General features: G+C 35.5%; 2 protein-coding genes across 2 annotated transcripts; one reads left to right on the top strand and one right to left on the bottom strand.

The window, feature by feature from the left end:
- Positions 1–876: 876 nt before the first annotated feature.
- On the top strand, positions 877–2,223 carry LOC107765700 (probable glutathione S-transferase). Its single transcript, NM_001324882.1, has 2 exons — positions 877–1,222; positions 1,731–2,223. Exons 1-2 carry the CDS (start codon positions 914–916, stop codon positions 2,091–2,093), a joined length of 672 nt encoding a protein of 223 aa, NP_001311811.1. The 5' UTR covers positions 877–913; the 3' UTR covers positions 2,094–2,223.
- A 5,842-nt stretch (positions 2,224–8,065) lies between these two features.
- On the bottom strand, positions 8,066–9,871 carry LOC142165056 (uncharacterized). The gene is made up of 4 exons (XM_075223696.1): positions 9,278–9,871; positions 9,083–9,208; positions 8,533–8,696; positions 8,066–8,405 (listed from the first exon to the last, which is right to left on the bottom strand). Exons 1-4 carry the CDS (start codon positions 9,869–9,871, stop codon positions 8,066–8,068), a joined length of 1,224 nt encoding a protein of 407 aa, XP_075079797.1.
- Positions 9,872–17,355: the final 7,484 nt, after the last annotated feature.

The raw sequence follows: 17,355 nt of genomic DNA, 5'->3' as shown, positions 1-17,355 counted from the left end.
TTCAAAAGAGCTCCTTCAACCAACTAAACTTCCGCAAAATTAGCAAATATTACCAAAAAAAAAAAAAATCTCCGAGAATCCAAGCTAGTATCACAATGAGAGTCTGAAACCTAAATAATGGGTTTTTAAAATTGAGCTTATTATTTTTTTAAAGTTATGTGTTTGTATCTACTATTTGTTACAATTTTATTGAATTTTTACACTTAGATTTATATTTTGCAATGAAAATATTGGGTTCAATTGAACCTAGTACCAAAGGACGGGATCTGCCCCTGCATTTTGTACCACAAAAGATATATATATTCCTATTATAATATGTAGAATTTGTTCTTCCTTTTTTTTGGAAGACTCATGTATGTGGTATTCATTTACCCGGCTAATTTATATACACATTGTTAAAGGAAAAAGTACTCCCGATATAAATTTCTTCATTCACATAACTCAAATTCGAAACCCCTATAAGAAATTTCTTGTACATGAAATCTTTAGAGTAGCATAACCTTTGAGATAATCTCGGGGAGATGAGTCAAAGTAGAGTATAGCTAAGTGCTTACGTATGTCTTTCAAGTCTTGGACAAACATGAATTAATTTATTTAATTAATCATTTGCCTTTTCAAGTCTTAAACAATGTTTGGCGCCGGGCAAACGCAACCAAAATATATAGTATAAGAAGAATTGGTAAAGAAAATAATAAAATAAGAACCTTCAACCACTTCCTCAAATTTTGAGACTTGTGCTTATTAAATTAGAAAATTTAATTCTCAAAAAGAAACATTAAATCGTTACTTGGTTAGCAATACACTTCATTGATTTTTCATGCTATAAAAGAAGACCACAGTTCAAGAGAGAACCACCACTGGAAATTCCATAACATAGTAAATTAGCAAAAAAATTGAGAACCAAAGTTGTGAGATGGCAGAAGTGAAGTTGCTAGGTTTTTGGTATAGTCCATTTAGTCGCAGAGTTGAGTGGGCTCTAAAGATAAAGGGCGTGAAATATGAATATATAGAAGAAGATCGAGATAACAAGAGCTCTCTACTTCTTCAATCCAATCCTATTCACAAAAAAGTCCCTGTTCTCATTCACAATGGAAAACGCATTGTTGAGTCTATGGTTATTCTTGAATACATTGATGAGACATTTGAAGGCCCTTCCATTTTGCCTAAAGACCCCTATGATCGAGCTTTAGCTCGTTTCTGGGCTAAGTTCCTTGACGATAAGGTAAATACCTATCTGCATAATTTAGTACTTTTATTTGAGACTAAAGTAATTTTGAATGTTTTATTCCATATATGATGGTTTAATCATGTCATGCGTCAATCTTCACATCTACATAGTGTGAAACTATTATAGTGGTGGAGTTAAAAAGGGACAAGGTAGATTTAAAATCGTACTGGAAGAAGTTGCTTTGAAATACATACAATATCTCCTAATTTATGCAGATGTTACGGAAAAAATATTGCACAATGAAATACAAGATCTCTATATAAGTGGTATCAATTAGTTGAGAATATGTTTTAGTGATGTTAGTATATACGTTTACTTGGGTCTTATATTTTCTAGAAATTTTTTAATCATGTTATTTTTATTTGTAAGTTGAAAATAGAAACAGCTTGAAATACTTTTCATAATTTTGTATAGCATTTGTGCGGATTTAAATGGTGCCGACTCTAACTTACTTGTGATTGAGACATAGTGTTGTTGTTGTTAAGCCAAGAGCGTTTTGCAGGTGCCAGCAGTAGTGAAGACTTTCTTGCGCAAAGGGGAGGAGCAAGAGAAAGATAAAGAGGAAGTTTGTGAGATGCTGAAAGTTCTTGACAATGAGCTCAAGGATAAGAAGTTCTTTGTGGGTGACAAATTTGGGTTTGCTGATATTGCTGCAAATTTGGTGGCATTTTGGCTAGGAGTTTTCGAAGAAGCCTCTGGAGTTGTTTTAGTGACAAGTGAAAAATTTCCAAATTTTTGTAAGTGGAGAGGTGAGTACATTAACTGCAGCCAAATCAAGGAATCTCTACCTCCAAGAGATGAGTTGCTTGCTTTTTACCGATCTCGCTGTCAAGCTGCTGCAGCTTCTGCTTCCGCTCCCAAATGAACACATCCTCATTCATCTTATGAAGTTTCGAATTATGTGTCAGAATAAAATTATCAATCTACAACGAGTTCTATAGATTAATTGTATTTACGTATGCAAAAGAAAAGAATTTATAATATATATTTATCTAAGTTTAAGCTCGTTTAGAATTAATGACTCTAGATTTTGCATTCTCTTGATCCTAATAAAACTACTTGTTAGAATACAGGAATTGTCTCGGGTTATTGTTATAATTTGTTAGTTGGTCATAGGCTGGGCATATATCTGGCGTAACCGATAGCTCGAACCGAAAAAAACTTATTGGGGTTTCGATATCGGGTTATTGGGTTAACGATTAGGTAATGATTTAATATTTTTTCACTATTGGGTTATTGGTTCGAGCATCGGTTTGCCCAATTTTTTAACGGGTAAACCGATAACCCAATAAGAATTAGTACTATTTTAGTTGTGTTTGGACAACTGTTGAATTACTAATACTCTTGTTACTCTTGCTACAATTAGACTATGAAGAAAGACATTGATCTCTTGATTATGGTTTGGCAGGAAACCAAAAAATTATTATTAATGTTCTTGTTAACTTCTTTTTCCAGCGAATTGGAGATGAAATGCTTGTGGAGATGTAGTATCAATTTTTTAGATTGCACGGGTCTTGAATTTGTCAAAATGAAGCATATTTCAAATATTAGTTGTGGCCAGAACACAGAAATGGGTAGTATACTCTATGTGAATTCTTCTCTTTTATTATTTACTCCAGTGAATCGTCTTTTTTTTTTTTTGCTTAACTCTAGATTGAGTTATCTTATCGGGTAAACCGATAACCGAACCGATAATAGTCAATAACCGATTAACCGATAACCGATAAGCAATATCTTATTGATTCGATTATCGGTTTATCATATTTATAAACCAATAACCGATATGCAAAACCGATAATATTCACAGCCGAACCGATCGATGTCCACCCCTAATTATTCAATAATTAATCATATGAATTTCCTCATCGTATCTAAAAAAGACAAGAAAAGCAAACCACTAATAATTTGATGAAATAGTGGGTGACAGAAGCACATAAGTTATCTTATTGTTCTAGAGATATAACTATAAGGTAAGCATCTAAAATAGTGGGTGACATAAGCACATAAGTCACTCATATGTACAGGTAAGCATCAATCTAAAATGATTACAGTATCACTTATATGTAGTACAAGTAAACTTGCATAAAAAATGGAGTTCATATTCTTTTCTTGCTTGACTATATATATGGACAGCATTAAATTTCTATAGATCTCAGAAAGCCAACACCAATATTTATAGAAAATCCCAAATAAGGTTTGCTGGATTGCAATGGATTTCCGAAGGTTTGAGACTCTCATAGACAAAATCCTTATATATAAGTGGGTGATTTTCACCGACATGTGTTTTTTTTTTTTTTTTTTGGCACTATTTAAGTTTTGACCCGATTTTTTGAATTTGTGCACGAATACCCCCATTTTCAAGTTACGAAGGATGCACTGCATATATGGAAGTTAGAAGAACTGTGGCAGTTTTTTCGTATATTGAAATTTCCAAAGTAGCATCACGTTTAAGATAATCTTCAGATGATTGACTCAAAAATAAAGTTAGCTAAGTGCTTACGTATTCCTTTGTTTCAATAATAAATGATCTGATAAAGATGGATTAAAGCACGAATTAGTAATTTAACTGTCACTTTGTGTCTAGTTAATGCATTCCGAGGTTTTCATTTGCTTTTTGAAAATTGTGGTCAATGTATATAATGTTTACTTTTTCAAAACGTAGCTGACATAAGGGCTGACATCAGACTATCAGCATTGAGCTCTCTTATCTTTTCTCATTTGACTATATGGACATCATTAAATTTCCATATTAAAATTTCCAGCTTCACTTTAGTGTTGCTAGAGTCGCAATAGATTTCAGTAAGGGCCTTTCATCTAGTTTGGAGTTTTAAGGTAAAAATAGCACGGGTTCGTCAGTTTTCGGATTGGTCCTTCAAAAATAGTTAGTGTTTGCAAAGTCATTAAAAAATAGTCTTTATATTGTTGCAACACGAAAAATTCCAGCATAATATATTGGAGATCGGTGCACTTGTGCATGAACTTCCAGCATATTATACTGGAACTCCAACACGCGGAAAATTCCAGCATAATATAGTGGAAAATCGAGCACATGTGTATGAACTTTCAGCATATTATGTTGGACCGGTATATTATAATGGAATTCCAGTATATTATTCTGGAGTATTTTCTAGATTTTGAACAATATTTTCGTTCATATTTATCTTTACATGAAAAATGGCTAAATTTCGATTACTTTTACAATTGTGGCTATTTTTGAATGACCGCTTATAAATCTGGCTATTTTTGAATTTCTCCTAGTTTTAAGAGCTCATAATTGACAAAGCCCAGTAAACTTCTAGTTGTCTTACGGTTAGGGAAGGTGAGAGTTTGTGATACAGACTGGCCTGTCCAAGACCAGCACAATTAAATATTTGAACTAGTAAAAATTGCACGGGGCGCCCTATTTGGTCGCCTCCATTTAACCTATACCCATTTTTTTTAAAAATTTTTAATTTGTATCACTTTTTAAACAACTTCAGCTCCCTTTCTCCTCCTACTTTTCCTCCTTCATTTTCTTTTTTCTTCTTCTACAACGATGTCTTCAACATTGCTCTCTTTGATTAATGAAGCTAAAGCAAATATACTGAGGAAGTGAGTTTTCACCCATTTACATACGCAAAAACTTCAGCATCCTTGGAACATATTTAAGAAGGCTATATTTATATGTTATTAATAACATTGCAAGGTGCTAACTTTCTGCTGCGTGGTACAGATGAGATGACGACTTTAGACACAGTACATATATGCTGCTATTGACAGAGATACAAAGATGCTCACCCATGATCTAAGAGTTTTGAAATTGGATTTTGGATGTAACTTCGATTGCTCTGACTGAAAGGTTATTACAATGGTAACTTTGAACTCTAGGAAAAATGGACTGCAAAGATGATTATATCAGCAAATATACCCAGTGAAGTTTTCCAGTTACAAAACAAAAACTTCAGCTCTAGAGCTGAACTTCAGGCCCGATTACTAGAATGCTGAAGTTTGTATGATTGTCTTTGCTACTTCAGCCTCGTATGCTGAAGTTATACAAAAAAAATGGGTACACTTGTAAATTCTTTTGTAAAACAGACACAAGTTAAAATATGACATAAAAAATGGGTATAGATATAAATGCCCTTTGAACTATGCGGACTGTCCAATTAAGAAAAATTGGCCCACTAGATAGCAGCTTCCTTCCCCTAAATGATTTGGGGGGAAATGGGCTGCGTAGTCACTTTTTCTACCTGCTTTTAGAGTTTATCCATATTTTAAAAAAGTAATAGTGAAAGGGATTTTTACGTACTTATACATTATTGGAAATTTTATTATCAAAATTATTCATGTTTTGTTATTTATCCGACCTACACAAATTTTGTTTATAATATATATACATTTCACCTTAAAAGACTCTCAATCCATTATTAATGTCTTCAATCAAGGGATTTAGTTACACCCTTTTCCTTCTTTTTTTCTCTATTTCTCTTTTCTTATTTTTCTGCAATCATCGGTAGTGCCTTCAATCATCGTATTCTCAGTAATGCCATTTTTTACAAACTGAATTCGATAACTCCAGCAATTTCTACAATGAAGTCTGGTGTACAGGATGAGACTTCTGTTTATTTGCATTCCACTACGTAATTTAAATTGTGATTTCTCGACTATTGTTATCCCATAAAAACAATAATAGTTTAAAAAAATATTAGATTAAATTAAATTAATTTATCATTCCCATCACTTATTGCCTTCACACACTACAATCCACCGCCTCTTGCTCTCATCATACCTCTGATCTTCCAACTGGCCTCCCAATTGAAATTGGTAAATTTTAAATTTCCTTTGAGATGATGCTTCACAAGAAGAGCCAAAAGGAGTCCAAACCCACACCTAATTTGGAGTTGACATTTTCCTTAATTATCAAAAATATTGGAGGGACGATAATTGGATTGACTAGATAGTCATGAAGAAAAAGATTGTTTTTTTAAGTGATTGAAAAATCTTAATAGGGAAAAGGTATGTGAAAAAAGTGGAGGGACGATAATTGGATATGGTGAATATATCTCAAATTGAAAATTCTAATTAAGAAAACAAAATAATTTTTTTAAAGGAGAAATTTGGAAGTGCAGCCTAATGGTTACGACTCTAGCGAAAAAGTTAAGAAAATTCAATATTTTTATATAAATTTTATACAATATGTCTTTTGTATATTTTGTATTTGATTTATACATAGTAAAAATAAATTTCATACAACTAATTATATATTATACAACTTATCTACATACAACCTAAATACAATTTTTATACAATATTGTTCCACTTTCATATAATATTTAAATAAAAAAATATATATAAACACCAGAATACAATTTTTATACAATTTTACTACAACTTTACTACAATTTCGTAAGTATAATGTATGTCATGTCTTCTTCTTCTTCTTCTTCTTCTTCTTCTTCTTCTTCTTCTTCTTCTTCTTCTTCTTCGAATTTCAATCTGAAATTCATCCAAAATCAAGTCTAATCTTCACCAAAACACCCTCAAAATTGAGATATAAACTCCAAATAATATTCCCAATTGTTTGCAACAACACCCAATCCAAATAAATAATGGTTTTTAAAAACTCAAATTCGAATTCAAAGCTTTGTAATGGCTGTCAATGGTGGCTTTGCTCCTCTCTTTTCCTTTTCAATTGTTTGCAACAACACATAATTCAAATAAATAATATTTTTGAAAACCCAAATTCGAATTCAAAGCTTCAAAGCTTTTTAATGATTGTCAATGGTGGAATTATTGCTCTCTTTTCCTTTATTTTTTTGGTAATTAACTTCTTTTGTATTGATCACCAAAGATCAGTCTTTACAAATCCATAGTCTAGCATATAACTCTGTTGACTATCTCATCATCAACTAATCTATTCGATTACAAAATAGTTATACTAAGCTACTCTACTATCAAAAATTGTTGCATTTGTTTTCTAGTTCTAGGAACTACTCTAACATTACATATATTAGCTATTTCTCGTGCTAAAACTTCACTACTACGATATCTCTATTAAAAAATACGTGTATTCCTTTTCATCCATAATGCATATGAAGCTTTAGTAACCACCAATCTGAAAATGCTGGCCCTACTTGACTTCCCTTTGGCTTTGTTGATAATTTATTGAAGATGTTGATCCCAGTTGTGATTATTCGATTGATCTTCTTGAATCCACCCCATTACTTGTTTCTACAACATCAATGTATACGAGTATAACAAAAAGAGGTGATCTCTTGTCTCCACATGTCCTTGGCATAGAATACATTGTTGGTTAATGTTCAATCCCCAGTTAACTAACCTGTCCTTGGTAGGTAATCTTCCTTGTAGCAGTAACCATAAGTTGAAGACAGCCTTTGGACGAGCAGAGTTCTGGAATAGTAGATTCCTCCAACTTACTCTTGGTAGATCTCCTAATAGCTGTAAGTATAGCTGTCTGATGGTGCCAATGTGATCATTTGAACTTTGAGCTTGTTGAAGAATATCTCTTGAAGCAATTATCCTCCTGACCATCCAACTAGCCTGTTTTGGAATTGGCATGTCCTTTAGTTGTTGTTGTTTAACATAGTAGGCATTGATCCATCTGATCCATAGTTCATCTTCTTTATGAGCTAAATCCCAGCACATTTTTGCAATTGCTGCCTTGTTCCACAGAAGAAGGTTGATGAGGTTCAGACCACCAGCAGATTTAGGAGTACACATTCTCTCCCAAGACACATATGCTTTCTTAGTGATAGTGTTGCTACCAGACCATATATAGCTTCTATATAAAGCCTCAATCATCTTCAGCACTTTAACTGGAAGGATAAACAACTGAGCTCAGTAGGCTTGGAAGCCAAAAATAACAGATTGAACTAGTTGCACTCGACCATCATATGATAGCTTCTTAGCAGTCCATGAGGAGATCTTGGCTGTGATTCTATCAATTAAAGGTTTCCATTGGATCAAAACAATTTTTTTAGTGGATAAAGGAATGCCTAAGTATTTAAATGGTAGCTCTCCTTGTACAAATCCAAGATGATCTAGAATTTGTTTCTTCACTTTCTGCTTCACTCCACCAAAGTAAACTGAGCTTTTACCTAGGTTAGCTTGTAGTCCTGAGGCTTCAAAGAATTGAGAGAAATACTGGTACATAGCAACAATGGAAGGTAGGTCTCCTCTTGCAAATAGAAGGAGATCATCAGCAAAGCTCATGTGAGTTATGCCCAGTTTTTGCACCTGGGATGGTATTGGAATTTGGCCTCTTTTCCCAGCTGAGCAAGTGATCTACTCAAATATTCCATTACAATTGCAAAGAAGAAAGGAGAGATAGGATCTCATTATCTGAGTCCCTTAGCAGCCCAAAAGGTTCAGTAGATTCTCCATTTACAAGAACAATATAACTAACTGTTTTAATACACTCCATAATCCATTTAATGAATCTGGTAGGGAAGCTAATATCCTCCATTACCTGTTGTAGAAAAATCCATTCCACTAAGTCATATGCTTTATGGAGATCAATTTTAATCATACATCTAGGAGATATATGGGCTCTAGTATAGGATTTGACTAACTCATGATCCAGGATCAAATTATCAGCTATCTTTCTGCCATGAACAAAACCAGCTTGGGCTTCACATATTATGCTTGGCATGACCTTTTGTAGTCTGGAAGCTAAGATTTTGGATATCATTTTATATAGCACTAAACAACAAGTAATTGGTCTGTATTCCTTGACTGTGGTGGGCTTAGAAACTTTAGGTACTAGAGTAATGGTGGAACAATTCACTGGTTTATACATCTTGGCAGTTAAAAAGAACTCTTTAATAGCTTCTTTGACTTGGTTGTTGATGATACTCCAGGACTTCTTGAAAAAACAGCATTATAACCATCAATCCCTGGAGCTTTATCATCTCCAATGGCTTTAAGACTCTCCAGAATTTCTTGATCAGTTACTTCTACACATAGTTCCATTTTTTGTTGCTGAGATAGAATAAGACCATTAGACATATATAATCTATTTATGGCAGGAAGTTATTTAGCTGCTGAGACCATGAGTGCCTTATAGAATCCCAGGATCTCCCTTTTAATAGCTGCAGGATCAGTTACCCTATCTCCTAGACCATTTATAATTTCTATAATCTGTTTTCTTTGTGATCTTTCTTTCATAACTGCAGTGAAATACTTGGTGTTGGAATCACCTAGTTGAATCCATTTTTCTCTTACTTTCTGCTGCAACACACTTTCTTCAATTAGAGACCACTTTTCAAGGTTGAGTAATGTCTTTTTCTCCTTATGTAGTAAGCCATCAGAATAGATATTTGCAAGCTGCTCTTGTATTTCTTTCAGTTCCAATCTAGTCTTTTCAATCCTCTGAGTAATGTCCTTGAAATCCTTAGCATTCAAAGACTTTAGAGGAGCTTTCAATGCTTTAAGCTTAGTCCATATTGTTTTCAGAGAACCAAAATTATTTGAAGAGTTCCGGATAGATGCCACAATCTGATGAAAATCTTCATAAGTAGCCCATACATTAAAGAACCTAAAAGGGACCCTTCCTTTCCAGGAAGCTGCTAGAGTCAATACCATAGGATTATGATCAGAAATTTGAGGTAGATCATATATTGTCTCCACATGGATCCAAGTCATCATTCACTCATAGTTGCTAAAAACTCTGTCTAACCTTCTACATACCCTGTCAGCTCCAGGTTGTCTATTTGTCCAAATATAGTACTCTCTTTTCCAAGGCAATTCTATTAGTCCTGCTTGCTGAAGATAGTAGCCAAATTCTTAAATCTTTGAGTAACTAACTGGATTACAAGATAGTCTGTCATTAGAATATAAAACTGCATTAAAATCCCCTGCAACTAACCATGGCCTTGTGATACTTGTTGAAATTTGTTGCAAATTCTCCCACAGTGATCTTCTTTGCTCTATCCCATTGAAACCATAAACAACAGTGCGATAGCAATATATATCCCCCTTATACTTCTTACTAGACAATGAATCATTTGAGGATCATCATAAGTCTAGTAACAGTAAGATGATTAGCATTCCATAGTATCCATATCCTACCATTTCTAGCTTCATTATAATTAGCTAGCATACCCCATCCAGGAACAAGAAATTTTGAAATTCTTTCAGCATTATCTTCTTTTACCTTAGTTTTCACTAATCCTACTAACTTTATTTTATTGCATCTAATATACTCCCTAACTTCCTTCTGTTTATACCTTTATTTACACCTATAATATTTCAGAATAACCACTTCATTGTTGATTGCTTGTTCTACCTCTATCCCTAGGTGGCACTTCATATTTGCTATTGAAAAGTGCTTCAAATCTATTTCTCACAGGAATGGGGGAAAAGGGGAGGAAAATTAATGAGGTTCATGGGCTTTGGACTGTTTTTCCTTTATCTTCCTGCCTTTCAACATTTGGAACGATACTTGGTAGGTCATAGCTTTTCTTAGAACTATGAACATCAGTTACCTTATTAACAGTAACTTGTTGTGATTCAGCTGGGGCTAGTTCTCTTTGAACAGGTGTTGCAGGTACTGTGGCCTTGATTCTCCATTCCTGTGTAATTTTAGTTTTCTTCACTTGGTTAGGTTGTTGTGTAATAGGTCTCACTGGGCTTGAGCACCTGTGTCCTACTACTTGACATTGGTCACAATAAGTAGGTTTCCAATCATAAGTAACACTTTGCAAGAATTTCTTCCCACTTGGATCCATCACCCACACTTCACTTGGCAGCTCTTTGGTAACATTAATCTCAATAAGCATCCGAGCATAAGAGACTCTAGTTTGCTTGGTTGTGCACTCATCAGCAAAAATAGGTTTCCCAAACACATTGACTATCCTGATCAATGATCTCATTCCCCAACAAGACATAGGAAGCTTGGGAAATTTAACCCATAGTGGGATAACAGTAGGAAATTCCTCCGTGAAATCAAAATCAGGGATCCACGGCTTCAGAATTATAGGTCTATTAGCTATGGAATAAGGTCCAGCACATAAAATTTCATAAGCATCTTCCAAAGTTTTGAATCTGATTATGTAGTAGCCTTCATCGTGATAGAATAGATCTGGTTCTAGGACATGTGACCAATATAATTTGATGTATCTCTTCATCACATTATACCCTGGCCCTTCTCCTAAGATGTAAGCAATCAATGCACATTTCCACTTTCTCTCTTCCTCTTCTACCTCTAATTTGTCTAATTCAACTATAGGATGTCCATCTACAATTAGTGGTGGAATATAAGATAGTGACATACCATTTGTAACAAATTTGTTCTTTTGAAAAAGCGTTGCCCATGAATGTTTAGATTTTTCTGCTTTTTTGTTTGTTACCACTGATTCCACTGGTTCTTCTGCTAAGTTGACTTGAATCTGCTCTAGATGTTGCATGGTTACTGTTTCATTGGTTGAAACTTTCATCGGATCTGGTATTGCTCCAATTGGTGTTGTAGATGCCAGATCCAGCTTCTTAGAGACATTAGACTGGTGCGAAGTTGAGCCAATTAAACATGCAGTACCTCCAGTAGATGGATTTATGCTTTGAACCGAAGTTGGTGGAATGGTTAATGGAGCTACTTTCTCCATTAATGGTTGCTTAACTGTCGTCAGTAGGTTCTCTATTGTCATTAGCGGGTATTTACGGGGTCGTCCTCTACCTATGCCTCTTCCTTTCGCCATGGCTACAAGCTCGGCGTACGTTTAACTAACGTGCGCCGAGAGCATTTTGAGAAGGAAGCTCTAATTCTTTTTTGCTCTCTTTTCCTTTGTTGTATATTACTGGAATTAGGGATTGTGAGATAGAGAGAGAGCACGAGAGAGAGAGAGAGAGAGAGAGAGAGAGAGAGAGAGAGAGAGAGAGAGAGAGAGATCATGAGGGAGAGAGAATAAGAATGGGAAATAATTGATTCCTAATATAAAGGGATACTCATTTAATTCCTAAAGTGTATATAATTGGTAAATTTGTATATAGGATGTAATTAAATTAAAACTTGAGTAGGGAGGGTAATAAATTTTTCAATAGTGTATAGGTATGTAAAAATACCATAGTAAAATAGTCAAAATGTTAACTATAAAGACCTTTTTTCCCCCAAAACAATCTCCTTCTTCACCTCCTCAACAATGTCATTAACTTTTTCTTTTGTTGGTTTAAACAACGCATAATTAGAGTAACGATAAAGTTATTTTTGTGTGACCTATAGGTCACTGGTTCGAGTCGTGGGATCAGACATTAATGCTTGCATTGTGATAAGTTTTCTACATCATCTTCCTTGGGATACTACCCTTCCCTGGATCCTGCGTAAACGTGAAATGCTTTGTGCACTGGGCTGCCCTTTTCTTTAAATAACATCATTAACTAGCACAATAGACTCTTATGCTACTTGAACTGATAGATATATATTCATGTGACAAATTAAAGAACTAAAACGTTTTTATACATTTTCTTTTACAAAGATGCATTCACCTACAACTAATATATATAAATTTGCTACAAGATCATGATAAAAGTCAAAAATAAAATACTAAATGTGAAACTCAAGAAACAATTTATGATGACATCCTTGATTTCTCAATTATACAACTATATTTCTATGAGGCCATCCTTGATTTCTCAATTATAGAACTACCAACTTGTAACGATCCGAGCGGTCATTTTGAATATTTGCATTTTTCTCGGTTGTTTAAGGGCATGAGTAGCTCAGTATGATGTACTATGACTTATATGGATTGTCGGTTTTAATTTACAGGTTATTCAGAATTGATTTGGAAGAATGATTCTCAGATAGAAGCTTTAAATTTAAAAGGGATTTACTAAGTTTGACTTTTCAGAATTTAACGTCGAAATGGATTTCTAATCGTTCTGTTTGCTCCGTTGGGTATTTTGGACTTAGGAGCTCGTCCGGATTGTGATTTGGAGGTCCGTAGTAGAATTTGGCTTGAAATTGCGAAAGTTGGAATTTGGAAAGTTTGACCAGGAGTGGACTTTTTGATATCGGGGTCAGATTCCAATTCTAGAAGTTGAAGTAGGTCCGTAATGTCAAACATGACTTGTGTGCAAAATTTGAGGTCAATCGGATGTGATTTGATAGGTTTCGGTATCGGCTGTCGAAGTTTCAAGTTCATTGATTTCAAATTACGGCGTGATTCATCGTTTCGATATTGTTATGTGTGTTTTGAGGCCTCGAGTAGGTCTGTGTTATGTTATGGGACTTGTTGGCATGTTCAGACAGGGTCCCGAGAGGCTCAGGTGAGTTTTGGACGATGCTTGGATCATCTTCATTTCATAATGCATAGATAATTGCTGATGGTTCTGGTGTTTCCGCATCTGCAAAATATTTCACGTAGATGCGAGTTTGCAGATGCGGACAGTCGATCGCAGAAACGAAGAAAGGCTTGGTTGGAATGGATCACAGAAGCGGGAAAAGGGGCGCATCTGCAGCATCGCAGAAGCGAAAATCTTAGGCGCATAAGCGAGATTTAGCATAGAAGCATGTTTGGTTTAGCATCTGCGGTTGCGCAGAAGCGGATGTTGATTGCAGGTACGAGGGGTTAGTGGCTAGTGGAGTTCGCATAAGTAGAGCTCGAGTCTCAAAAGCGACTCTGCAGAAGCAGCTAAGGTAGCGCAGATGCGGAAGTGCTGGGCAGAGTTATAAAAATCGAGATTTTGGTTCTTTCTTCATATTTTGAGATGTGGGACTCGGATTGAGGCGATTTTTGAAGAAAAACTTATAAAAAGGATTTGTGTAAGTGTTCTCTACTCAGTATTGATTACATTTTATGAATCTATATTTGTTTTTGGCAATTGGTTGATGAAATTTAAAGAGAAAATTGGGGGTTTTGACCTAAAGTTTTATAATATGAATTTTTGAGTTTTGAACATCGATTTGGAGTCAGAATTGAGTGAAACTAGTATGATTGGACTCGTAATTGAATGGGTTGTCAAATTTTATGAGTTTTTCAGGTTCCGAGGTGCGGGACCGGGCGTGATTTTTGGCCGGATTTGGGATTTGATGTAGGATTCGATCTTTATTATTTGTAATTATTTCCTTGGGATTTATCTGATGTATTTGAGTTGCTTTTGGCTAGTTGTCAGCCGTTCGAAGGTCTCTACATATGTGATGGCATTTTTAGAGCATCACTTGGCTTGCGTGGTGTTGGAATTGGCTTGTTCAAGATAAGTAACTCCTCTAAACTTAGTGTTGAGGGTATGAAACCCTGAATTACATGTTATGTGATTGATGATGAGGTGACGTACATGCTAGGTGACGGGCGTGTGTGTGTGCAACCTGTGAATTGTGACTCTGTTGTTTTCATGGCACTGTATAATGGTCCTATTTTGTTGATATTGTGTTTTCACTATGTGATAAAGTAACTGAGCTGTCAATCATGCTAGATATCACATTTAGGCTTTATATTGATATTGTTAGGGCCCAGAGTGGTCGTTGCTTGCTGTCATCTCATTAATTTCATCGATATTTCGTGCTCAGTTATATTAATACATTCATATCATATCTCAGTCTCACTTGTTATTTATTGATACATCATATCATTGTTTCGGGTTAACTTCCATGACATTGTGATCCCGTGGGTGAGACTAGAGAGATTGACCACTGAGTGAGGCCGAGAGCTTGATTATGAGTGATAGTTATAGGATCGGGTTGCACGCCACATCGGTTATATTGATTTATGATAGTGCTTGGGCTGAAAGAACCTCTTCAGAGTCTGCACATACCCCCGGTGAGCTTGGATGATACTATTGAGGGATGGATTTCCCTAGACATGGATTTGTCCGAAGTACTTAATACCTGGAGATGGATTTCTCCACATGGTTGGATTGCCCTTCTCGGTACTGGTGACTTATAGTCAGTGTTATATATGTTCCGGTATAGATTTCCCTGGGTCGTATGGGCCATATACAGTATCGAGTGGTTGAGCATGATGAGTGGAAAGTGTGAGGCAGTGAGATTGAGTACTCTGAAAGTGTGAGTACATGATTCATCTATAAGATACATGGCATTTGCATGCACACATGACATACAGCATAGAGATGCATTTTTTCTTATGTTGTACGGTATCACATCATTCATGACTTTTTACACGCATTGATATGTGGGTGTAGAGGGGTATTTCACTCTTGCTATCTGGAAAGAAAATGAAACATATTATCTATTGTGAAAAGGATTTTGAAAAAATTATCGTTTTCAAACTATCTCATATTTTTCGACTATTTCGGTAAAGGATTTGGGTTTTCACTGTTATTCTTGAAAAATAGAGCTATTTTCGTAAAATTGTGAAAAAGCTGAGCATTTTACTTTTGAGTTGCTTCCTTATTCATATTCTCTACATTGTTATAAATTATTGATTGGTTATTGGTATTGGACCCGACCATGTTCCAGCTCATTACTACTTTCAACCTAAGGTTTGGTTTGTTAATTATTGAGTACATGGGGTCGATTGTACTCATACTATACTTCCTGCACATTGCATGCAAATTTCACACACCGATGTTGCTGTGTTCGATGGGAGCTGGATTGGAAGGTGTACCTGCGTCCCTGTTGTAGCTACCTCTTGTTCATGGCAGCCTTAGATTTTAAAAATCTGTTTATGTACTTTTCAAACACAAAGTGTATTTAGTTCATATCAGCTTTGTAAACTCTATTCTTAGAAGCTCATGATTTGTACTACCAGTCCTTGGGAAATGTATAAGATTTAGATAATTCCTTCGTTTAATTGTTTTATTAAGTTAATTGGAAATGGATAATTGTTAATTGGCTTACCTAGCAGGTTGGGTTAGGTACCATCATGACTAGTGGATTTTGGGTCGTGATAGATTGGTATCAGAGCTCTAGGTTCATAGGTTCTACAAGTCATGAGTAAGTGTCTAGTAGAATCTTGTGGATCGGTATGATGACGTCCATACCTATCTTCGAGAGGCTACAAGTCATTTAGGATTTATACTTCCCATCTTTCGTTGCTTATCGTATGGAATTGATTCAGCTTAAAGCGTGACCCTTTGAATTCCTTCCACGCATTCGTATATGCATGTGAGCGCTCAGAATCAGCTGTGCATCGCCGGCATGTGATTCTATAAACGAGGTTTGAGATGTGTATTATGTGTTTCGGTGATGGTCCAGTCTAGAGAAGTTGAGGCCATGGTTAGACCACAGCTTAAGCTCGGTAGCTTCAGTTGTCACCTGTACATTTGGACTCATATGTCCGGTAATGTCCCTACGAGTGGAATTTGTGGCTGGATGGCTACGTGATGAGTATGATGTGACTGCGAGATGTGTCCATATGATTTGAATGTGACGAGAAGGATTTGCTTGAGGTGTAGAAAGAACTATTTGGTTCTTGATTTTCATCTTTATTTGACGTATAGTCTCGAGTTATGGGTGTGTTGAAGGATCATTTTCATGTTGTTTAGTTGAGGAGTGGAGTAGATTTTTATGTCGTGATATGAGTTCAGACTCAGAAAGATTAAGTGGTTGCGTAATAGTTATGACTATGGAAGGGTATAGAAAGATGTCAGTTTGAGGCTAAGCAGGTGGGTTATCTCCTGCAGGATGTCCTGAGGTTATGTGATTCCTATGTTGTTTAGTTGAGAGTTCTCTTTTACTAGTAAATTATATATAGTGCAATTTGAGTTTGGATCACTTGTGGAAGTTGGCTTGACTGTTACGAAGATGAATGCGAGATTTGCAAATAATTTGAGGTATTATATGGTTGTGTTATATGAGCTTAGGAATGATTTAGTAGAATCCTATAGTGGTGTTATGCCAGTATGGGGGTGGCTATTGTAAGTTATCAGATGCTTTATTCCTTGGCTTTGAGCCAAGTGGGGGAGTCTACTATCGATGGGTTGATTGCGCGGTATGTGTTGTATTGGTTTCCGCTTAAGGTATATTGGCGAATCAGTATGGCTTACAGAGGTTGAGATCGAGGATGACTCGAGTAAAGGAAAATTTGGATAAGTGTTGTGTTATGCTCTATGGGTATATGAGAAACATTGGATAGTGTCGAGACTCGTAGTATTTCTATATTATTATAGATTCTACATTTCAGTATTAGGAAGGTAAAATAAATAGCTTTAGACTCACAGAAGATCTCTTAAGA

This window comes from Nicotiana tabacum, chromosome 10 (assembly GCF_000715075.1).
Source record: "Nicotiana tabacum cultivar K326 chromosome 10, ASM71507v2, whole genome shotgun sequence".
NCBI classification, from domain to species: domain Eukaryota; kingdom Viridiplantae; phylum Streptophyta; class Magnoliopsida; order Solanales; family Solanaceae; genus Nicotiana; species Nicotiana tabacum.
This window is presented reverse-complemented; position numbering and strand designations above follow the sequence as displayed.

Bases quoted from the DNA above. Each gene is read 5' to 3' on its own strand.
- LOC107765700 (NM_001324882.1), top strand. From the start codon at position 914: ATGGCAGAAGTGAAGTTGCTAGGTTTTTGGTATAGTCCATTTAGTCGC. The intron at 1,223-1,730 runs GTAAATACCTAT...AGCGTTTTGCAG, and splicing joins CTAAGTTCCTTGACGATAAG to GTGCCAGCAGTAGTGAAGAC.
- LOC142165056 (XM_075223696.1), bottom strand. From the start codon at position 9,871: ATGACTTGGATCCATGTGGAGACAATATATGATCTACCTCAAATTTCT. The intron at 8,697-9,082 runs GTATCATCAACA...TTTCTACAACAG, and splicing joins TTTTTTCAAGAAGTCCTGGA to GTAATGGAGGATATTAGCTT. The intron at 8,406-8,532 runs GTAATGGAATAT...TCTATTTGCAAG, and splicing joins CTCCTTTCTTCTTTGCAATT to AGGAGACCTACCTTCCATTG.